Raw genomic sequence first — 25,658 nt, 5'->3', positions numbered from 1 at the left:
AAACAGTAACAACAACAACAACTTTATTTTCATAATGCATTTTACTGGTTTTATTGTGAAGGATTCATTCACACATGTTATATATTAAATAGATTTTAATGTTGATAATCTCGTAAAACTATATGCCATTGTATAGTGCACCACACTGTAAAGAAAACAATTTACGTTATGCGATATCTTGAAAAAGTTTTAAATGCACACTGTTACACTTCTACTATTTAATACTATTAAATGAAGAATTAGAGCGGTCTAAGCACAAAGCCTCGGGGAACACCACATCATATGAGGGTTTACTGGACAAACAACTAGTGAAATACAGACAACAGGATCTCAGGTTGTTTCAGTTTAGTATAGGAGCAGGATTAGGTTGAAACTTTTGGTCATTTTGGCTTCAATAGCAGGTTACTTTCTATATACATCAGGGACTAAGGAGTCTTGATTGTATCACCCCTTGAATGCTAAAAATAACACGTCCTGTCCATATGAGACCATTGAAAGCTTGACCCTGTAACCACACAAAGACCCTCAGTTCATTGCTGCGTGTGTGTGTGTGCTCACTGTTGTCTCTGCACTTAACGCCTCCAGATCATTGTGCTGATATCAGCGCTCATCAGCTTTAGAAGAGTGTCTGAATAGTAAATGTAAATGTGAAATAGAGATGCATTTCAATCTCTCTCTTATAAAAATAGATTATTACAATCGTGCATCCATGAGAAAAACATCTGAGATTCTGCAAGGCGTTTACTCAAGCAAATTCCAAGGATAGGGTACAAAATACTTTTCTTTTTTTTTTTGAACAAATGGTCAGAAGAAGAAATTGCTTAGCTTACGGAAAATGTTACTTATGTCAAATATATATATATATTTAATTTTATTTTATTAATGCATTTTAAGCAAAATTTCTAAACTTTCTCTTCCTTCTCGTTCACAGTCTAATCAGTAACTGATGAATAATATCAAGTTTTGCTTTTGTTTGATAAGACGTTTCATTTGAAAATCATTAAAATATGGATGTCAGCTGCAATTTCTGCTTCATATTGACTTTAAAAAATCATCCTGGGTGCAGGCACAAAATGTAGGACACTGCTAAATACATAATTAGTGATTATAATTATTTAATCACAATTTGCTCTTCAGTATAATAAATAATGCCAGTTCAACAGATTATGATAAGACTGACAGTTTTGTATGAATTCATTTGTTGGATACAGTCAAGAAGCTCAAAGCCCATCTTAATAGTTTCCAACTAATCTAACAGTTTTCATTTGTGCCTTAAATGCTTTTAAGTAATGAGACTTTAAAATGCATCCTATTTATGGAAAGTGCCTTTTACCCCACAGAATTTTCCACTCTCATGCAAAAATGTATAAACAACAAAATGAGTAAACACAATCTAGATCAATTAAACATGTACATCATAACCCACCAATACCACAATAAAATGGGTGAGGTGTTCCTCTCCTGCTGTCAGCCGCTGTGTGCGCATATAATTATCTGTGTGTGTGTGTGTATATGTATGTAAGCAGATCCCATTAGTTTGTATTTGAGCTTGAGTGGCAAGGTCACTCATGATAAGGACTGAAGGTGAGGAGCTGCGAGAGAGATGGAGACAGAAACCTGAGGCTCAATCGATCTAAGCTATTTTAAAAGATTAGAGAATTAGCTAATGTTGAGGGCAGAACAGTCGGGACTTTCCTTACCGAAGCATCATCAGCTGTGTGTGTGATGCTTTTGTTTGTGCGGATTCTTTCTGTTGTGGGAAGCAGTAGAAGCTAGAGATTACTTGCAGTTGTCCTGCTGCCATTTTCACAATTTTGAAATTAATTTTCTGTCAAGGGCTTGACGGTAGACTAATTTCTGAGTCTCGAAGTGGAAAATTTCACCCAAAAGAAAGTAATAGAAAGCAACCCTAAGACATTCATGTTTATTTTTCATTTCACTCAGTACATAATATGCATGTTATGACCAAATGTATTACATTAGTGACCACATTGCCTCCTTTTAAAAGAAGTTATCATCTTCCTATTTTGTTGAATCATTAGAATTTGTTACATTTCTTTGAATTCCAATTATGTAAATTCCACCTGTTATTCAAATTCATATTGAATTCAAATTCCAACTCATGAATTAAAAGGGAGCCAACTCTTAAATTCTGAAATTCGCCCAATTCTTGCCTGTTAGAGTCTTTTAGACTACAGTGTTATAGAGTATTATTATTATTATTTTCTGAATGAATATTAATGTGTGTATGTATATGTGTGCACATACAGTGGTCACATGTGTTCAAGTCTGTGGTACTTTGTAGATTAAAGCAGGTCTGATTGCAATCAGTCACTATGATGAGGCTTGTGAAAGGCTAATTATCATAATGACTGAATTTGCTCTATCAATGTTCATTCAGCAGCTTGTGCTCATAATCACAACCTTCACCAATTCTGTTTTGTTGGCCCTCATGCCATCTCCAAGGTGACCTCTACACAAACAAACACACACACACACACACACACACACACACACACATGTTTGTTTTTGTGAATTGTGGGGACTTTCCATAGACTTCAATGCATTTTACACTGAACAAACTGTACATTCTATCCCCCTACCCTGCCCCTACCCCTAAACCTAACCCTCACAGGAAACTGTGCAAACTTTTACTTTTTCACAAAAACTCATTCTATATGATTTATAAACCCATTTACATTGTGGGGACCGCTGGCTGGTCCCCACGATGTAGGTGAACTCAGGTTTATATTACATCATGGGGACATTTGGTCCCCACAATGTAATATAAACAAAAGCACACACACACACACACACACACACACACACACACACACACACACACACACACACACACACACACACACAAACACACACTCAAACACGAAAACTATAGTACTGTCGCTTGACCTCCTTAGTCAACATGAAATTGACCCCATTTAATTACTGTCCAGAGTCTTAGTTAAGATGTATTATACCATTGATGTCAGTGTTTTTGGCTTTTTGCAAGATATACTTATTTAGCTGATATCAAGCGACAGTTGTAAGGACAGAAATGAATTTCAGTCTGCAGCAAGATTTATATTAAAGGGGACCTATAGAATACCTCAGGGATGACGTGTTTTTGTAGGCCAATCCGGAAGTTAGTGGTGCACGGGTTCCCTCGATCGAAAGCCTAAGCTTTTTTCCCATAGACTTTAGAAAAATCACAAAAAATAAGCTCTGTGTTTAACAAAGGGTTATGACACTTACACGTTTTGTCTATCAAGATAATCTTTACAAGTTAACACAACATTTATACATTTTGAAGCCTAAATAAAGTCATCAGATATAAAAAGCTAACAGTAGGCTATAAACGGACTACAGCACACCATGGTCGCGGATCAACGTCACCACCACCAAACTTTATTTAAAAAACAACTTTATTTCAAAACATGTTCACTGATTATGATCTGTGCTGTGTATGAATACTTATCCACTTTTTCATGAGAATTGCTGTCCAAATGTCCTGTTTGTCATGATGACGTCTAAAGTCACCCCCAAAGGAAGTAGTCCCTTTTAGCAACTTGTTAGCAACCGCCGTTTTTAAGACACAATAAAGGTTTAAAAAATCACAAGCGGGATATAACTGGTGTGTTTTATGTCATAGATCAAAATGTGAAAATATTTAGAGGCTTTGTTAACCACAGACCTTATTTCAGGTGATTTATCAAAAACACATTCAAAAAACCCATAGACTTTACAGCGATGGAACCGGAAGTCCTAAAATGCTAACTCGCTTCCGTGTTTTGCCTACAAAAACACGTCATCCCTGAGGTACTCTATTATACCCTTTTAGAAAATGTCTTGATTTTGTTTTTAGGATCTACTAGAATAGGTTGTTATGCTTGAATTTTCAAAAATCACTTTATTTTTCTCATATTTGGCATTGTTGCAGCACCTCTTCCCAGTCTGTGTTTAGTTCCGTCTCTATAAACCCCCTCCTACCAAAAAGCGCAATGTGTTCTGATTGGTTGGCTGGACCACTGTGTTGTGATTCATCAGCCGCTTTGAGCGTGTTTGGGAAATGTCACGCCCCTTACCATAACCATGGTCGTGTCCAAAATCACATACTCTCTTGAGTAGGTACCTATTTTGAATAAGTAATTACTTCATGACCTATAAATAAGTAGTGTAAATATATATAGTGTGAATGTGTGTAGTATGAATGTAATCTGGATGTACTATATAATTTTGTCATTATCACGTGACCTACCAGCGTCAGTTGCGTCGCTTCAGTGCCATTCACAACTCCTCTCCCGTGGCCTCATGGGATGGTAAAGTTCCCATCGTATGTACACTTCAGAATCTTGCAAGAAGATGCGTACTCTTTTATGAGTACTGTGAATTCGGACATACTTCTTCTGTCACATACTGTTTTTCGCCTACTGTATAGTAGAGAGGTATGCAATTTTGGATGCAGCCCATGAGTTTCAACACAAAACTAATGCATCTTATTTAAATGAGGAATATTGTGACACGTACGTTCCTGAAAGAAAACTCAAGAGTACAATCTAGGCAGTTCAGAAAAAGTGCTTACTGATATAGGGTATAACTGTCTTTGGAGTGACTTGTGGTTTGTAACTGCAGATCTTTTTCATGCTCAAACAGCAACATTACACACTAAAGAAAGTTGAACCTATAAAAATGCATAATAGGACCCCTTTAAAATAGTTTCACTTATTTAAATACATTAGTTGTGAGCACATTTAAGTAATAGGCTTAATCTTAGATCTGTAATGCCTCCAATTAGTCAGCTCACATCTTCTTATCAGCCTCACATTTGATTCACAACTTCAAATCTTGCTCTGAGCCGTTCAGAGAAAGCAAAACTAAGTTGCCTGTTTAGTAGAAATCCCTGAGCATAGCTCCACTATTTAACTAATTAACGTGCCTCGTTTACACATACTCCATTTACCAGCCTAAAACTATCAAGGTATATTAGCTACAGTAGCACTGATTTGATGTTTTGTTAAAAGAGGCATAGACATTTTCTTAGTGCCTTTTTTTAGGATGTGACACTTAATTGAGGAGGCTTTTCCTTTTTTCTGTTAAGTGTTGGAGATTGATGATTTGGCTCCTTTGTGATTTGCGCTTTGGGGTCTGTGCCGTCCTGAAATCCCCTGTAGGTGATGAGAGTGGCTGCTTTTGTAATTAGTTCTGCTTGCAGAAAATTGGGTCACTAATTAACAAGAGGGGAAAGGCTCGCTTATTTATTTATTTACGCATTTCAATTACACATTCTATTTGTTTTTTATTATGTATTTTATTTATTTATGTGGAGTTATATTTGAAATAAGAAAAAAGTACTTTAACTTTAGTGTTCTCAGCACTGTGGATGCAAAAAGATTTCAATTACAATTAAATAAAAGCATGGAAATTTATGCTGATTTTTAACAGACTCGCACTGCAAGTTGGTTCAAGGTTGGTGATGAGTAAACTAGGTGTGCAGAGACGTGAGGTACAAATTGATTTCTTCCAGGGCACTCTCTTGGAGCTAATTTAGCCCTAAGAGCTAATTTTAGAGTCTTTTCCATCATGATTGAGGCTGTAATGGTTCTGAATTACCTGCTGAACTGATCCCACTGATGCTCTAGTAGCAAAGTCCACTGCACACAACTTTTCAGCTCTTTCAGTACCCTTTTGATGTGTTGCAGCCTGTTGGATTGGGAACACTGGAACAGAACTCACTGAGCTTTACATCAGTTTACTGCATATTCTGACCAGAACTACCCGTTTCAAGAGACAATCTGACTATAAACCAGTTCTTAATAGTACTGGATTAGAATAGATTGGCTCATATTGCTCCAGACTGGGCTGGGAGTGACTGGTTTTTAGGAAAGTGTTGTTTTAAGTGTCATAGCCTGTTGTGTGGGGAAATATAGTGCATATATATAGCAAAATACTCCTGTCTAGAAATTTATTTTCTGGCTATCGAGTTTATGGTCATTGAATGGCCTTTCTGAGGCTAATGTAACACTAGCTATGTTTCCATCCCCTTATTTTATGTGCATTTTGGGATATTGCATAAAAAAACGCTGGATGGAGACACCAAGAAATGCATAAATTCTAAAAATGCACATGAAAAAACTTATGCGCTCAAATGAGTAGGATAATTTTTTTTTGCGACATAAACATGCGCAGAAACTACAACCCGAATTCCGGAAATGTTGGGACATTTTTTAAATGTGAATAAAATGAAAACTAAAAGATTTTCAATTGACATGAGCCAGTATTTTATTCACAATAGAACAGAGATAACATAACCAATGTTTAAACAGAGAAATTTTACACTTTTATCCATTAAATGAGCTCATTTCAAATTTGATGCCTGCTACAGGTCTCAAAAAAGTTGGCACGAGGGCAACAAATGGCTGAAAATGCAAGACATTTTGAAAATATTCAGCTGGGAGAACATCTAGCAACTAATTTAGTTAATTGATATCAGGTTTGTAACATGATTAGCTATAAAAGGGATGTCTTAGAGAGGCAGAGTCTCTCAGAAGTAAAGATGGGCAGAGCTGTGAAAGAGTGCGCAAAAAGATTGTGGAATTCTTTAAAAACAATGTTCCTCAATGTCAAATTGCAAAGGCTTTGCAAATCTCATCATCTACAGTGCATAACATCATCAAAAGATTCAGAGAAACTGGAGAATTCTCTGTGCGTAAAGGACAAGGCCGAAGACCTTTATTGGATGGCTGTGGTCTTCGGGCCCTCAGACGACACTGCATCACTCATCTGCATGATGTGTCAATGACATTACTAAATGGGCCCAGGAATACTTCCAGAAACCACTGTTGGTAAACACAATCCACCGTGCCATCTGCAGATGCCAAATAAAGCTCTATCATGCAAAAAGCAAGCCATATGTGAACATAGTCCAGAAGCGCCGGTGTGTATTGTGGTTTCAATGGACTGTTTCAAAGTGGAAAAATGTTCTATGGTCAGACGAGTCCAAATTTGAAATTCTTGTTAGAAATCACGGACATTGTTTCCTCTGGGCTAAAGAGGAGGGATACCTTCCAGTGTGTTATCAGCATTCATTTCAAAAGCCAGCATGGTATGGGGGTGCATAAGTGCATACGGTATGGGCAGCTTGCATGTTTTGGAAGGCACTATGAATGCTGAAAGGTATATAAAGGTTTTAGAGCAATATATGCTCCCCTCCAGACGACGTCTATTTCAGGAAAGGCCTTGTGTATTTCAGCAGGACAATGCAAAACCACACACTGCAGCTATTACAACAGCATGGCTTTGTTGTAGAAGAGTCCAGGTGCTGAATTGGCCTGTCTGCAGTCCAGATCTTTCACCTATAGAGAAAAATACGTCAACGACGACCACCAACTCTTCAGCAGCCGGAAACCTATATCAGGCAAGAATGGGACCAAATTTCAGCACAAAAACTCAAGAAACTGATATTCTCGATGCCCAGATGTCTCCACACTGTTTTGAAAAGAAGAAGAGATGTTACACCATGGTAAACATGCCCCCATCCCAACTATTTTGAGACCGTAGCAGGCATCAAATTTGAAATGAGCTCATTTTGTGCATAAAATTTCTCAGTTTAAACATTTGCTTTGTTATCTATGTTCTGTTGTGAATAAAATATTGGCTCATGTGATTTGAAAGTCTTTTAGTTTTCATTTTATTAAAATTTTAAAAAACGTCCCAACCTTTCCGGAATTCGGGTTTTACGATGGAAACACTGAATGAATTCCTTGATGTGCATAGAAAAAGACATGTGACTTTGCAATGTGACAGCATAACTGGAGCAACCAGCAGACCAGTCTTGTTGCACAGCATCTAAACATTCTGTAATGCCTGAGCAAAGACGGTTCAGTATAATTCCTTCACAGAAGCACCTCACACGATTGCATCCACAAACACCAGGCATCTAAATGCAAGATAATATGACAATGTTTATTGCGTTTCGTCTGTGTGCTCTGAGGCGCAAATAATGTATTATATATAAAAATGATTTTATACAGTGGCTTCTACTGCAGAAACTTCCATTTTTCTTAGATATATTTAGCGCCAGTGTATCATGAAGTGACGTTATTGTTCTCTTTCACTTGCTAGATGGAAACACTGCTTTATTCGCAAATGTTTTATGTGATATTCAAAATTTGTGCATAAGTTAAATACGCAACTTTGGATGGAAACATTCAATCACTTCCATGGCCACAGGTGTATAAAATCAAGCACCTAGGCATGCAGACTGCTTCTACAAACATTTGTGAAAGAACAGGTCTCTCTCAGGAGCTCAGTGAATTCAAGCGTGGTACCGTGATAGGTTGCCACCTGTGCAATAAGTCCATTCGTGAAATTTCCTCAATACTAAATATTCCATGGTCAACTGTTAGTGGTATCATAACAAAGTGGAAGCAATTGGGAACAACAGCAAATCAGCCACAAAGTGGTATGACCTACCATAAAATCACAGAGCGGGGTCAGCGCATGCTGAAGTTGCCAACTTTCTGCAGAGTCAATAGCTACAGATCTCCAGACTTCATGGGGCCTTCAGATTAGCTCAAGAACAGTGCGTAGAGAGCTTCATGGAATGGGTTTCCATGGCTGAGCAGCTGCATCCAAGCCTTACATTACCAAGTGCAATACAAATCGTCGGATCTACAAAGCGGCATGTTCTCTGGAGTGACGAATCACGCTTCTCTGTCTGGCAATCTGACGGATGAGTCTGGGTTTGGCGGTTGCCAGGAGAACGGTACTTGCCTGACTGCATTGTGCCTAGTGTAATGTTTGGTGGATGGGGATTATGGTGTGGGGTTGTTTTTCAGGGGTTGGGCTTGGCCCCTTAGTTCCAGTGAAAGGAACTCTTAATGCTTCAGCATACCAAGACATTTTGGACAATTTCATCCTCCCAACTTTGTGGGAACAGTTTGGGGATGGCCCCTTCCTTTTCCAACATGACTGCACAGTGCACACCAGTGCACAAAGCAAGGTCCATAAAGACATGGGTAACCGTTATATGGTAACCTGATAGAACACTTTTGGGATTAATTAGAGTGGAGACTGTGAGCCAGGCCATCTTGCCAACATCACTGCCTGACCTCACACATGCGCTTCTAGAAAAATGATCAAAAATTCAGATAAACACACTCCTAAACCGTGTGGAAAGCCTTCCTAGAAGAGTTGAGGCTGTTATAGCTGCAAAAGGTGGGCCAACTCCATATTAAACCCTACGGATTAAGAATGGGATGTCAATAAAGTTAATGTTTACATAAAGGCAGGCGTCCCAAAACTTTTGGCAATATAGTGTAGCTACTAAGTGACATTGAAGCTGTTTTATTGATGTCTTTCCGCAGTCAGCACATAATCAGTAAGGTCACATTTCATAACACACAGTGATGTCACAGCACACATTTGGTGAAGTCAGAGGTCAAAATATACACAGTGAGGCCAGGTCAGAGGACAGAATACACTCTCTGTAAGGTTAGGTCAGAACACAATCAGTAAGGTCATGTTTAATAAGACACAGTGAGGTCACAGCACACACAGTGAGGTAAGAGGTCAAAAGTCAGAGCACACTCTCTGTGAAGTCAGAGGTAATAACACACCCTTGATGTCATTGGTCAAAATCACTATTAGGTCAGAGGTGAAATCGCACACTTGGCGAGGTCAGAGGTCAAAACACACTCAGCAGGGACAGAAGTCACAAAATATACTCTGTGAGGTTAGAGGTTAAAACACTCTCTCTTTGAGGTCAGAGGTCAAACACACTCTCTGTGAGGTCAGAGGTCAGCACACTCTTTGAATTCAGAATTTAAGCACAAACTGAAGTTGTACTGTTTGGTCCTAATGACTCTTACGACTTTGGCGATCTGGACCTTGGCAACTTAAGTTCCTTTGTTACTCCCTGTGAGAAAAAACTTTGTGGAGACCGAGAATTTGCGGTAGTAGGCCCTAAACTCTGGAACAGCCTTCCGGTATTGATCCGAATGGCACCATCACTCTCTTCTTTTAAATCTAAACTTAAAAAACATCTTCTAAGGGATGGTATTTAAATGTTTGAATCTTATGATCTGTACTGCACTTTGGTCAACCTTGCTTTGTTTTTAAATGTGCTTTATAAATAAAATAAATGAAATGAAATGAAATGAAGCGCACACACTCTTTGAGGTCAGAGGTCAAACACTCTTGGTGAGGTCAGAAGTCAAAACACACTGTTGGTGAGGTTAGAGCACACACTGTATGTGAGGTCAGACGCACTCTGTCAACTCTATCCCAGCTCTGTTGATATGTTGTTAGTGTGTGTCTCTATGGAGTCTGATGTCAGTGTGCTGTCTGCTGGTCCTGTCTCACATCACTGTGCTGTTGTCTCTTCTCTCTCTTTCTTTCTCTTTTTGTTCGTCTCTTGACTGTGAAGTTGAGCCCTAGTGGAGTGGAGGATGACAGCAAACTGTCGGTAAGTATTGTCCCTGTCAATGTGTCTGTGCATTTGTGTTTGTGCTAGGGCTGCACGATGTATTGTTTTAGCATTGATATTGCGATGTGCACATCCATGATAGTCACATCGGAGGAAGTGTGATGTCTAGTATATTGTGTATAGCTCTTCATTAAAGGATTAGTTCACTTTCGAATGAAAATTAGCCCAAGCTTTACTCACCCTCAAGCCATCCTTGGTGTGTACTGTATGACTTTCTTTTTTTCTGATGAACACAATCAGAGATATTTTAATAAATATCCTGAGTTCCTGACACATCAGAGCTTTATAATGAATGGATGGATGTGGATGGAAGTACTTTCTTCAGCTTGTATTTGTGACCCCTGTTCACTGCCCTTATGACGCTTGGATGCATCAGGATATTTATTAAAACATCTCTGATTGTGTTCATCAGAAAAAAGAAAGTCATATACATCTAGAATGGCTTGAGGGTGAAAGTGAACTGATCCTTTAATGTTTTTCAATGATTGTGTTTTTATATTGTGTAAAGCACTTTGTGTATTGTAGCGTTAAAAGTACTATATAAATAAAATTTTACCTACTTACTTACTAGTATAGGGATCGTTAATCCGTACAGACAGTTTAACCATCACAGACCGAAAGTTCATAATTTGCATGTGTTTTAGGTCCTGTCAGTTGTATGTGCCGTTTTTTGTGCATGCACATGAACACTGAATTCTGTTCACTTCTGCCTCTATTTGTACTTGTACGGAAACATACATGCAAAATTATGCCAAAATGTCTGTCTTTGTGAGTATCCTTGTAAACACAGTTGCTTATGTCTTAGGTAACACAAACAAAGAAAATGGATGTGTATCATTATAAAGGATCTGTACATTCGGTCTTAAAGTGACAGCAAACAACAACAAAATACAAAGAAAAAATCACTTTTGCAGTTTTAACACAGATTAATTATATTCAGTTTACTTTACATTTGATTATTCATTTTCCATTTTAATACTTCCCTGAAAAATACAACACACTCTTATTTAATTTAAATCACCCCAATAATTCTAGAAGTATTAATTGTTTCCAAACTCAAGTATTCCTGTAATCTGGTAAATTTATTTCATATCGCAGTATATCGCAGAAAAATAAAATATTGCAATGTCAGTTTTTTTTTCCAATATCGTGCAGCCCTAGTTAGTGCTGTGATGTAGGGGCGCCATAATGGGGGGGAAGATTAGGGCAATTCTAAGTGTCAGACAAGGGCATTATTGGGGGCATGTTGCCTCATACACCCCACCCCCCCAACTGATGGTGAAATTCCATTGAGAACTTAGCCAGAGGGCCCAGGGGGGCCCAGAAACCCCAGCGGCGCCCCTTCTGTGATGTAAAGCAAAAAAAAAAAAAAAAAAAAAAAAACTGCCTTCTTCAAAACATCTACTGGGAATCACCTAGGAATTTATTAGTATTATTATTTAAAATATATCTTAATTAATAGATGGATAAGATAAATAGATATACAGAAGGATGGATGGATTTCCAAAAAAACATACATTTTGGTGCTTTTATGTTAGATAGACAGACCAAGGTAGATGGAGGGATAGATATATAGTGCTACGGTCTGCACCTCTTTCCCTCAAAGTGACAGTAAAAACGGAACCCTGACATCTGCCAGCACTGTTCCCTGATCCTCAGAGCAATTTACTGAGTGTTTGTCTCAGCACACTACACACACACTCCTGACACCTGTATGCTTGTGTTAATCAGCAGCTGACTCTTCTGATTGCACTGACATGCTACTATAGCATCAGCTGCTCTGAAGACAGTTTAAGCTTCCCCTTAACCCTTGTCCCCAATCACCCTGACCCACCCATCTCTGACCTCTAAAGGATGTCCAGCCACAGTTTAGAATTGGTCAAAAATGTTGCTTCCATTAGATGAGTCATGGTTATACTGTCTCTATGGCGACCGGGCTGTCACTCTGAAGCCTTATGATGTCAAGTCAAGTCACCTTTATTTATATAGCGCTTTATACAATACAGATTGTTTCAAAGCAGTTTTACAGTGATAACAGGAAAATAATTCAATGATGCAAACTTCGGCTGTACAGCAGCACTAAAACAAAATAGTGTTATTGTTCAGCTGAAGTGAATTCAGAATTCAGTGTTGATTCAGTCCTGTTGTAAAGATCGTCAATTATTAAATTAATTAATTTAATCTATAAAACAGTTCTGCAGAAAACGTCACGTTCGACGTAGTCGGACAGACCGACGAATAGGAATCCCCTACCAAAGCGCCACAGGAGCTGCCCTCTTCCAGCGCTCTGTTGTAAGCGACCTGAACCCCCTTGCCTGCGGACGGTGGGACAGGGCTAACACACAGAGAGGGTCGATCACTGTTGTTCCCAAACCCATTCAGTGAGACTTTTGGATAACGCTGGGAAAGTGTAACCTTTCGTTAGGAAAGGGACGCTGCGGAAAGCCACATCCTTCCCCGAAGGAGTTATGTGGAGAAGTACATATGGACTAACCCATTAGGGCTGTGCTACATATGGAAGAACTGGGGTGACTCCAACTCGGTTAGAGATGGGTTCTCCCAGAGGGAAAGACACAGGCTTCGTTTAAGAGCAGCCGTGGAGAAAGCCATATGGGATCCCCGTAGGGTCACACATATGGAACCCAGCCTAAATCCGGCTCTCAGGGATGCAACGGAGTATAGGCCTGGCGCCAGACGCTCCGCCAGGTCAGCTGCCGAAGGGTAACCGGAGGACTCAACAGGGTCTGCCCGTAGGGACTCTCTGGAGCGAAGAAGCGCATGCAGCGCAGCAAGCCGACACTAAGCCGGGGCCTCTCCATGCCTCTGACCTGAGGCGACAACACGGGAGGAGACCGGCTCGACACGAAGGCTATAGTATCTAGCGAACGTGTTAGGTGTCGCCCAGCCCGCAGCTCTACAAATGTCTGTTAGTGAGGCGCCACGAGCCAGCGCTCAGGAGGTGGAGTGAGCATGCAACCTGAGCGGGCAGGGCACGCCCTGAGCTTGGTAAGCCAGGGCGATGGCATCCACTATCCAGTGGGCCATCCTCTGCTTGGAGACAGCCTTTCCCTTCTGCTGGCCTCCGTAACAGACAAAGAGCTGGTCTGAGGTCCTGAAGCTTCGAGTTCTGTCTATGTACAGTCGCAAGGCGCGGACTGGACAGAGCAAAGCCAGGGCTGGGTCTGCCTCCTCCGAGAGCAGCGCTTGCAGGCTCACCACCTGGTCCCTGAAGGGAGTGGTAGGAACCTTAGGCACATAGCCAGGCCAGGGTCTTAGTACCACGTGGCTATCACCCGGCCCGAACTCCAGGCATGATTCGTCGACCGAAATGACTGCAGGTCCCCTACCCTCTTGATGGAGGCCAATGCAACCAGCAGCAAAGTCTTCATAGACAGAATCTTTAAATCTGCCGATTGCAAAGGCTCAAAGTGAGCATTCTGAAGCGCTCTTAGCACCAGAGCGAGGTCCCAAGAGGGTATGGAGGGGGGACGAGGAGGATTTAACCGCCTCGCCCCCCTAAGGAACCTGACGACCAGGTCGTGCTGACCAACAGATTTGCCATCTATTTGGTCGTGGTAAGTGGAGATAGCAGCAGTATGGACTTTGAGGGTGGAGGGGGACAGCCTACGCTCCAACCCTTTCTGCAAGAAGGAAAGCACGACACCGATCGAGCACCTTCGGGGGTCTTCTCGGTGAGAAGAACACCACTTGACGAACAGGTTCCACTTCGAGGCGTAAGCACATCTCGTAGACAGTGCACGAGCCGAGGTGATGGTGTTAAGTACCTCGGGGGTAAGTCACCTAGAACCTCCGCGTCCCGTCCAGGGATCAGACATGGAGTTTCCAGAGGTCTGGACGTGGGTGCCAAAGAGTGCCCCGTCTCTGAGAAAGAAGGTCTGACCTCATATCGGCTGGAGGGACCGGCTCTATCGCGTCCTTCGCCAGTAGGACTGCGATCTCCGCACGCAAGACAGGGGCATCAACATCTTTCAATACAGTGAAGTGGACGCCCTTGATCCTGGGGGGACGCCGGGTGAACTGAATCGCGTAGCCGAGCCTGATGGTCCGAATGAGCCAGCGGGACGGATTGGTGTGCTCTAACCAGGCTCCCAGAGACCACACCAGCGGGACCAGAGGAACCACAGGCGTACCCGCAGCGGGGCAGCAAGGTGGAATGCAGGGACGTGGCCCGGGAGGCTCTCTCTGCGAGGCGGCCCGAAGCGGTGTCACAGTGTGCTGTGCAACACTTACCTGCTTCCACGGGAGGACAGAGGGAGCAGTCGAGGCTTTGACTGCCTGCTGCACGCTGCTGTCACTGGCGACAGAAGAGGGGGATGAGAGTGGTGAGGTTCTTGCCCTCCCACTGCTCTCCGAGCCCTCTTCGGACCCAGAGATAGAGGAAACTGCTCTTTTATTGAGAATTTGGCGGAACAAAAACAGAAGGAAACAAAAGATTCTCCACCCGGCCCTCCTCCGGGGGAAGGAGCGGTGCGGTCACCATCTCCCGTAGAGCAGTCCCATCCATCTCCGGGTCGCCCGTCCTAGGGCCGCTTGGACTTGGCCTTGCCACCCTTCTTCTTGTGGGGTGGTGGGACGGGCTGGGCGCACCGACCGCGACCGGCTCCATGGCGCCGCTTAGCTGGAGGCTGCTGCTGCTGGGGCGCGGGAGTGGCCGCAGGGGGCGCCCACGGCGACGGGCAGTCTGAGGTGCTGCGGACGGTGGTGGAGCAGCAGCTGACCGCCTCGTCAGGATGTGACTGATGGCCTCAGACTCCTTTTGTACAGCCGAGAACTGTTGGGCAAACTGTCCGCCGTAACCTTCGTCGCACGAAGCGCGAGGTCCATCGCAGCATGAAGTTCTTGAAGAACCTGTGGGTCATGGCCACCCTCGTGCAGATCCTTCAGTGCCTTGGCCTGATGGACCTGCAACAACGCCATAGCGTGTAGGGCAGAGGCAGCTTCCCCACAGGCCTGGTAAGCCTTGCCAGTAAGATCCGACGAGTACTTACAGGCCCGGCATGGGAGAGACGGCTCCCCCCGCCAGGTGGAGTTAGGGCACAGTTGCATAGCAACGGCCCGTTCCACAGGGGGTATGCGCGTATAACCCTTAGCTGCCCCGCCGTCAAGGGTGGTGAGGGAGGAGGACCCACCAACACGGTTTCGGGTGGTAAAAGGTGCCGTCCATGTGCCAGTGAGCTCTTCATGCACCTCCGGGAAGAAAGGCACTGGGGTGGGGGGCTGAGAACCAGTCCTTGCCACCCCGAGAAAACAATCATCCAACCTCGAGGGCTCGGAACACGGTGGAGGATTCCACATGAGCCCGACCCTGTTGGCGGCCCGGGAAAGCATAGCCATCATTTCCGGGTCTGAATCGGGCACAGTTGTTACTCCCGAAGGAGGCAGCTTCGCCGAATCGCCATCCCCAGAAGCGTCAGGCTCACCCTCCGATGCAGCGATCGACATCCGGTCGTCTTGGGGAGCTCTGAAGGATACGGATGGTACACACCTCTACAGCTCTACAGGCTGCGGAGTGCAGGAGGGGTGAGGGTTCCTAGGGGGTTGGTTCCCCGAAGGAAACGCGCTCACCGTAATCCTCAGGTCACCAGTGCCGCCGCCCGACGCAACCCTCTGGGGAGGATTGGAACAAGGCAACGGCACCGGGACTCCGCCCCTTTGCAGGAACTGGAGTCTAGACCGCAACTCTGCGACGGTCATCTTCTCACAATGGGTACATGACTCATCCACAAACGGCGCCTCAGTGTGCCTTAAGCCCAAGCACGCGATACAGCGTTGGAGACCATCCCGAGGCGCCAGGCAACGACCGCATCCAGCAGCACACAAGTAGAACGACATCTTTAAAAAGACGCGAACTACTCGTGTAAGCTCTTTCAGGGACTAAACTCTCTCAGTGCCGAAGCACGCAGGGAAAGCTGCTGCAACACAGACAGGGAATGTGCAGCCTGTCATGTGCACTCTCTTTGCAGGCGCTGCTCTTACCAGCTGTGAGAATAGCTTTTCAGCGCTCTAAAGCGCACCGTTACCAGCCGTCAAAACAGCTTTCACAGCTGACACACAGCTTTTTTGGCTCAAATGAAAGGCAAAAAGAAAATGAAAGCAAAGAAGAGAAAACGAGATCGGCCCTGCTGCTGTGCTGTTCCTCCTGCACCGGACAAGAAGAGCAGTCAGAGAGAGAGCTGGCTCGTTGAAGTCCGTCTTCAAAACACTCGCTCGTAGATACTACCGTGTTGAGTAGTTCGGCTCCGAAGCGAAAAGCTGAAGATGCAACGCACTCATTATATACCCGCGCTGTAAGGCGAGCAGCTGATGCATATGATTACATGCCAATGTGCATTGGCTCGTTTTAGTTACACTCAAAGTAGATTGGCCTCTCTGGCGAGATTCCTATTCGTCGGTCTGTCCGACGTACGTCGAACGTGACCGACTGAATGGGAACAGTGATGTCATTGTCCAGCTCAGTTCAGTTATCATCCAAGAGTGTCCGTGCAGTCAAATCAATAGTATAGTTGAATATTGACTATATTATACTACGCGGTGATTTCACTGATGTTTCTCCTCCAATCACAGGCCAAACCACGACTGCAGAGAGGAGGAAGCTCCGCCTCTTTACACAACAGCCTAATGAGGAACAGCATCTTTCAGCTGATGATCCACACACTTGACCCTCTCAGTGAAGGTAAAACACACACACACTCCATCTACATTAATTAAAATCAGAATCATGTTCTGAATAGCAGAATTAATAAATTATTTAAACAAGTGATTCTCTAACTAACTAAGTAACTTACTAACTAATTAAAAAAAATAAAGCCTGTTTTTTGCATGGAGACATTTTAATGATAATTAACCACATGGTTGGTAGATAGATAGATAGATAGATAGATAGATAGATAGATAGATAGATAGATAGATAGATAGATAGATAGATAGATAGATAGATAGATAGATAGATAGATAGATAGATAGATAGATAGATAGAAAATTTAGATAAACATTTTTAGATAAAAAAAATTAAATTTGCTTTACATTCATAAGAAAATAGGGGGTGGGAATTTCCTATTTTTCTTTTATTCTGCTATTTATTTGAAATACGCTTTCATTTCACACCATTTCTCTTTTCATCTACACAAGTTCCTATTAGTCTTATTGTAATGATGAGGAGACCTATTCCTCTATGTTTGCCTTCTGGGAGAGCTGATAATGTGATTTTTGACAGATATTTTTGTAGACTGTGTCATGGTTTGATGAAGTGCACTAGTGTTACGGTGTGGCTTTGTGTGCCTGCTGCTTTTGATGAGAGATTAATGACACTTGTAAAGAAACGTATAGAATTTCCATGTTACATAGGTACTATTTTATTATTATGTATTTTTATTATGTATTCACATTAGTGAAATTTTGGTGAGATTTTTTGCAAAAAAAGGTCCATGTGACAATAGTGTAGTTTTTCACTTTCAAACCAAGCAGCTTTCTGTTGAACATGAGTGACTTGAGCATGAGCAAAATCTGCATGTGGAACTTTTTCATCCTCACGCAGAACTCCCAATCACGGATAACTAATGAGAGGTATGACTGGAAATTTGCAACTGCAAGAGCAACAGTAAATGTGAACAGTCTAAGAATAGATGTGTTGCTGTGGAGGTGGTTAGTATCATTGAGATACTATTATAGTTTTTCAGTAATATTTAAAATTATTTTGTTTTCATTTAAATTTCAGTTAAAGAATTTATAATTTTCATTGATTTCAGATTTAGTTATTTTAGTACATCAATTTAGGTTCTTTTGGCAACTAACTGAAATAAAATAAGTTTAAGGTTTTTAATATTTTATTTCAGTTAAAGTATATTTTATTTCAAAGGTTTTTTTAAGGTTTTAGTTAACTATCATAACCCTGTGCATTTACCTGTGTGAAGTTGAGGCAGTATTAAGCAAGTAGTTTTTGCATCAAAAAATGCTCTTTTATATTTGTAAATTATAAGTTCTGAAATTTACAGTATGTTTTGGTGTGATAATTACATTTCTAATTACATACAATGCATGTCTTAACATTGTGAAGCCGGTTAAACCCTGTAAGATATGCAGATATGCCAGAAAATAACTGAAAAATGATCCTACAAAAATGACGGCAGTATCGCCTAACCAGAATGCACCTAACACATTGTTCGCAAGTTCACACATGGGTTAGCCTGATAAATCACACTTCTGCTGTTGTTTATGCATTCACAAAATTTTCAGCTTTTGCCATTCTAATATATTCAATGTAAATTCTGTGTCCTGAAGTAAAACCAGCTATTAAAGGATTGTTCACCCAAAGATGAAAATTCTGTTATCATTTACTCACTCATGCATTTAAAAAAAAAAGGACCTCAGTTTAGGAACTCATTGACTTTTATTGTATTGACAAAAACATTCTTCAAAATAATCTTCTTCTATGTTATAAGTTTGATGTAATGATGACAGATTTTTTTTTTTTTTCTGAGTGAACAATCCCTTTTAAAAGTCCCCATGCAATCAATTGATGAGAGTTTTCTGATCTTTGCTGATGTATTGAGACAGCTGCGAAGAACATATCAACTTGTTTGCTTGCAGAGAACATATCATTGCTTTTTTTAAATAGTTAAATTACAGCCAATAACATGATTTTCTACTTGCTCTTGCTAGGCATAGATTGCATTAGGGCTCCCCCACTTTCTCAGTGGCGTTGGTTCCAGAAGTATTTTTCCCATATGAATTTTTTAAAAAGTCTGTGTTAAAGCATGATAAACCATGAACCAAAGTAACTATCTATATACGAAGGTATGTAACAGGACGTGAGCCTGAATTGCTGACAGCTCGTTTTGGCAGTTTGGAATCAATTCTTTCTTTGAGGAGACAGTAACTTTGTCATGCACTTTGAACTTTAAGGGCCCTATTTTAACGATCATGGTCTGAAGCGCATAGGGCACTTAGGGCTTGTCCGAATACACTTTTGCTAGTTTAACAATTTAAAAAATAGTTGGCGAGCCAGGCGCATGGTCCAAATGGGTTGCACCTAGTCTCTTAATGAGTCATGGGTGTGTTTTGGACGTAACGTGCTATTTAAAATAAAACTGCTATTTACATGGCGGAATATAGACACCCTCAACCTGATGAGTCAGTTTAAATACACGTGTGTATTGCCATGATTGGTCAAATAATTTACCAATTTAATTGGTCAGTTACTGCAAATAGGTAATTCTGATACATGCAATGATTATCCATTATGACATTTAGTCATTTTTACCTTTATGTACACAATAATAATCTTTTACATTGTAATCCTTTTATTTTTAATAACTACCTGCCTATAGACGCATATTACTAATGTGCCCTTTAAATAAATTCTGCAACATTGACTTTAGACCAGGTTTTTGTTGGTCAATGGTGCAGTCATTTTCAGTTGCCTGAAAATAGCAACACACCAACAATGCACCTGAACACACCTTGTTTTCAGTGCATTTGCTATTTAAACAGTGTAGGTGCTGGACGTGAAAATGATAACTGTATCTAGCTGAAACTAGCAAAAAACACTTGCGTCATGCCTGGTGTTGCATTGTGCCAGGTATATGATAGGGCCCTAAAACTTTAAAGACCTTTTACATTTACAAACGGCTATATTACACACTGCATTAAAAGTTTATATCCGTTTATAAAAACCAATTGAAATAAAGCGGACGATTGGCTTCAACCATTGACAACTTCGTAGCTCACAGTAGTTTTGTCTTTATTTAAAGGTTTAGGTTATTGCTAAATATCAATTTCCTTATGGAGAAAATATATGTATTTACTTCCAGAACCGTTGCGCTCTATAAATTGGTGGCATTAGGGAAAGGGGCATTCTCATTTAAGAAAGCATTTTGATTGGACCATATGAGTGAATGCAGGATGAGTCATCAATATTTGTGGTAGTTTAATGCTTAATCAGTCTATGTTTATTAAGGTTTTTTTTTTTTTTTTTTTTTCACATGGATGAGCTCAAATCTAAAAGATACAGTATGAGCTAAAAGCCACAGAACTCAATTTTTGATTCAGTGGGGTCTTTAAAAGCTTTCAGATCTTAAATGAAACCTTGCATTTTAAAAATATCAATCAGTTTTACATGCACGTTTTATGGGGATTTTAATAGTAGCACATCTCATCATTTTTTATTCATTACATGGCATTACATTTGCACTAGAGCTAAATACTGTTTTTCTTGCTTATATTCTTTTTCATCTCTTTCTCTGTCTCTGTCTCTATCTCTTTCTGTTTTTCTCTGTCTGCTGTTTCCTCAGAATTTGCTGACTCTGGTGAGTTATTCTCTAAATCCCGTTGTCATCACAGTCACAGCTGACCACTCACGTTACCCCAAAACCACACACAAACACTGAGCCTCATGTCCCTGCTTGTCCCTGCTGTCTGTAGTGCTGTTTATTCAATTTCCTCTCAGTATTCAGGGATGGATACTGGATATTGTTTGTTTCTTTAAAGTGTCCATGTGTGTTTTTGCTTGCTAAAGCTTCATCTCGTGTAACCCATAACCCTAATATCTCCATAACACCATTGCAAACTGGACACATTTTGTTTTTCATTGACATATGTGTATGAATAATGACTACAGTTAATAGCTCACAAAGACCTTTACTGTTGTTTTATGCGTTTTTCTAGACACACAATCTAAAACCCAGCTGATTCTTTTTTTTTATGTTTTATTTTTGCATTTTTTTCCCACCCTTGCCCATGTTTACAGTTTCTCCTTGCTTTTTTGTAGTTACTGTAATCTAATCTTTATTAGCAAAAATGTTTTTGTTATTAAATTAGTGAGATTACAGTTACCCACTTTAAGATACATTAGCTGGGTTGTGCATATTTCTCATACTTATATTCTTTTCTTAAAATCTCTTTTTAATTCTCACCGGCAGAGATGCAAAAAAGCCAGAAGTGTCTTTTTCAGTTTTAAATGTATTTATTTATTTAATTCTATAGCACTTTTCACAACACACATTGTTCCAAGGCAGCATTACATAATATCATGATGTTAATGTTTATAATATTTTAATATCTTTATGCCTTATAGTTGCATTTTGCAGAGTAGTGCTGTGCAATAATATAGTTTACAATTAGCGATTATAAACAATCATTTGAGATTTGCTATATAGTATATATTACTCTATGCAAGTAGACTGTATGTTCTAAGAAAAATGTGCTTTTCACTACTCCCATAGTGTATGATTGCAGAAAAAATATTTATGTTTTTACTGAACATTGATGGAGCAACAGCTTTTGTGTGAAAATAAATCACAAATGTGTTTGTAATAATATCTCAGTTAACTTGTTCAAAATTTTAGCAAAGTTTGTATTATTTTCGTTTTATTTTGATAAACGAAAGAATATAGTCATTAAATATGTTGATTTTAAAAATATAGAAAAACAATTATTTTAAATTATTTTAATTCTTTTTTCAAAATGTCAGTTTCGTCGCTGTGTATGGAGGGACAGTATGGTGATTATCTTTAAGGTGGACACCCAACTTGATATGATATTTACCATCTAAATCTAATTATGTCATGTCAAAAAAAGTCAGCCAGCTATTTATTATCATGTTAATTATTATGACTGTAGCTCAAACATCAGGGTTGCCCTTCACCCCAAATACCATACATTTACACATTCTTCCGTTATTGAAATTGCTTTATTTACCTTGAACAAAACTGAAAATTAGCACAGAATCAGCTTTGCGCTGCTGTTGCGATCGCATCAGGGATCAGCCAAATTTCCTCGTGCATCATCAAAAATCTGGTGGTTTAAAAGAGAATAAAGCCTTTTACCCCAGAGTGCCTTTAGCCCCGTTGTTACCTATATACACACAGGGGTTGGACAATTTAACCGAAACACTGACCCTTTTCCACCATCGGGCCGAACGGTTCTCATTGCGATAATGGACACTCTTTGGAATGTGATATAAAAGCGTCAGTTGTTGCCTTGTAGCGCAACAGTTTACTTATGATATGAGATGTAATAACGACCGCGTTATGGCGGATTATTAGATATTTCTTTTAATTTTATTATTAATTTGTGTTTACGTTGCTCCAATAGAGCGCTTAGCCGGCTACAGAGTAACTGGTAGCCAGGCAACAGACAAGTGACAAATCCTGTGTGTTGACATCACTTCATGGATTCTACCAGCACGATTCAGACATGGTTAGACAACCGTGCCGAGAATTCCAGGCCGAGATGGGTCTGTAATCGTGCTGTGCTGTACCAGGCTCCAGTGAAAACACAACTGGAACCGTTCCTTACCATTCTAAGAACCGTTCGGCCCGAAAAGCATATTGGAAAAGCAGCTATAGTGTTCGAGGTTATTCTTAGGTCTATATATGCAAGGCCTGGCTGCCAATCTTCACTGATTTTACATTGCACAAGTAAGATCAAAGTACATTAACTATTGCAATCCACACAGCATAACATATCAGAGTTCAAAAGAGGACGAATTGTTTGTGCGCGTCTCGCTGCCACATCTTCTGCGGTATCCAGGGAAATGCTGGCATACAACCACAAAGGACGAACCACATCCAATAGGAGTAACTGTCGATATAAGAGGAAGCTGGCTGAAAGGGATGTTAAGGTATTAATCTGGATTGTATCCAAAAACATAAAACCACAGCTGCCCAACTCACTTCAGAATTAAATACACACCTCGACTCTCCTGTTTCCACCAAAACTGTTCGTTGGGAGCTCCACAGGGTAAAAATTCATGGTCACTCGTGCCAATGCAAACTGTCGGTTTCATTGGAGCTAGCAGTGCAAATCTAGGACTATGGACAATGTGAAACATGTATTGTTCTCTGATGAGTCCACCTTCACTCACTTTCCCACATCCATGGGATTTACGGTGTGGTGAACCCCCAAAGAGGCTTAACACCCAGACTGTTGAGTGCCCAGAGTGAAGCATGGGGTGGATGAGTGATGGTTTGGGCTGCAATAACATGACATTCCCTACTGTGCTTGATGGACGCGTCACTGCCAAGGACTACCGAACCATTCTGGAGGACCATGTGGACCTAATGATTCAAACATTGTACCCTGCAGGGGGTGCCATATATCAGCATGAAAATGCACCAATACACACAGCAAGACTTGTGACAGAATGGTTTGATGAACATGAAAGTGGTTCAACATCTCCCATGGCCTGCACAGTCACCAGATCTAAATATTTTTGATCCACTTTGGGGAATTTTGGAGGAGCAACATTTTCCTCCACCAGCATCACATAGTGACCTGGCCTCTGTTCTGGAAGAGGGATGGCTCAAAATCCCTCAGGCCACTGTCCGGGACTTGTATCTGTCATTCCCAAGCTGAATTGATGCTATATTGACACCATACTACAACATACTAATACACCATACTAATAAATTATTGTGATCTAAAACCAGATGTTTCAGTTTCATTGTCTAACCCTTGTACGTATATATATATATATATATATATATATATATATAAAGTAACAAAAAACAAGTCATTATGTCACTTGCAGCATCACATTCAAGCTCTGTAAAACTGCTGCTGTTATATAAACACAGCAACACATCGTGATTGGGTTCATAATATATTTGTTTTGGTGGCTTGATGTGACGAGTATTCCTTATGTGTGCTGGCACATGGAGTTCTGGAGTAAAACACACACCCTCCAAATTAATTGATTAATTGCATAAGTTCATTAATTGACATTGAACACATCATAAATGACTACTGCCTGATTTTCCATATGCACACGTAATTCATCCCTCTTCATTACTCACACAGACCTTGCACTGCCACAGCTCTCACAACCTTTCACACTCTTCAGACATTACAGATGGTATATGCAGTGGTTTTGTCTGTGTTTTGTCTGTGTGTATGTGTTTTTCACTGTCTGACCTCTTGCACAGCAGTTTGTATTGATTATTGAGCTCGACCCCCACGCCGGACCAACAATTTCTCTATTTTTGGAATGATCTGTCTGCCCCGTCAAACGGACACGCATGCATTCATAAAGACGCTGTTATTCAGCCCTTCCGGCTAAATGCATACGAACATGCACAGACATTCACACATACCAGTAACCATCTGATTTTAGGAGGTTATTTTATGTGACCTTTATTATGTAACGTGAGCACACGCACACACATGCATGCAGTCGCACACCCTTTCCCAGCCAAATCGATGTTAAAAGCTTTGCGCCGCTGGGATGAACGGTCAACAGCTGCAGAGGTCATTCTGCAAAGTCGCCGGACTCATTGCTTAACGAGAACATTTACATCATATATCATATGAAGTACACATCATAGAAAAAGTACAAAATCTGAAGAAGTCCAAAAATCTGAAACCATGTATAAAATCTGATAATCTAATTTAAACCTGAAGATATATAGAATGTTTTAGGATGAAGCAAAAATGTTATATAAATATATGTTTATATATGTTATATACAGTGGGTACGGAAAGTATTCAGATGCCCTTAAATTTTTTACTCTTTGTTATATTGCAGCCATTTGCTAAAATCATTTAAGTTCATTTTTTTCCCTCATTAATGTATACACAGCACCCCATATTGACAGAAAAACACAGAATTGTTGACATTTCTGAAGATTTATTAAAAAAGAAAAACTGAAATATCACATGGTCCTTAGTATTCAGACCCTTTGCTGTGACACTCATATATTTCACTCAGGTGCTGTCCATTTCTTCTGATCATTCTTGAGATGGTTCTAGACCTTCATTTGAGTCCAGCTGTGTTGATTAGGAAAGCCACACACCTCTCTATATAAGACCTTACAGCTCACAGTGCATGTCAGAGCAAATGAGAATCATGAGGTCAAAGGCACTGCCTGAAGAGCTCAGAGACAGAATTGTGGCAAGGCACAGATCTGGCCAAGGTTACAAAAAAATTTCTTTCTTAAGGTTCCTAAGAGCACAATGGCCTCCATAATCCTTAAATGGAAGACGTTTGGGACAACCAGAACCCTTCCTAGAGCTGGCCGTCCGGCCAAACTGAGCTATCGGGGGAGAAGAGCCTTGGTGAGAGAGGTAAAGAAGAACCCAAAGATCACTGTGGCTGAGCTCCAGAGATGCAGTCGGGAGATGGGAGAAAGTTGTAGAAAGTCAACCATCACTGCAGCCC

The 25,658-nt window shown here is 40.8% G+C and overlaps 1 protein-coding gene across 1 annotated transcript in view; it reads left to right on the top strand.

The window, feature by feature from the left end:
• Positions 1–25,658, top strand: part of LOC137030827 (sodium/potassium/calcium exchanger 2-like) — a 77,241-nt gene that overhangs the window by 25,377 nt on the left and 26,206 nt on the right. The window contains exons 3-5 of the mRNA XM_067401272.1: positions 4,889–4,901; positions 8,693–8,711; positions 17,069–17,177. Coding sequence (XP_067257373.1) covers positions 4,889–4,901; positions 8,693–8,711; positions 17,069–17,177 — 141 coding nt within the window. The remainder of the gene's footprint in view (positions 1–4,888; positions 4,902–8,692; positions 8,712–17,068; positions 17,178–25,658) is intronic.

Source organism: Chanodichthys erythropterus, chromosome 11, assembly GCF_024489055.1.
Source record: "Chanodichthys erythropterus isolate Z2021 chromosome 11, ASM2448905v1, whole genome shotgun sequence".
Classification (NCBI taxonomy): Eukaryota; Metazoa; Chordata; class Actinopteri; order Cypriniformes; family Xenocyprididae; genus Chanodichthys; species Chanodichthys erythropterus.
Note: the sequence above shows the minus strand (reverse complement) of the source record. Positions and strands in the feature narration are given on the sequence as shown.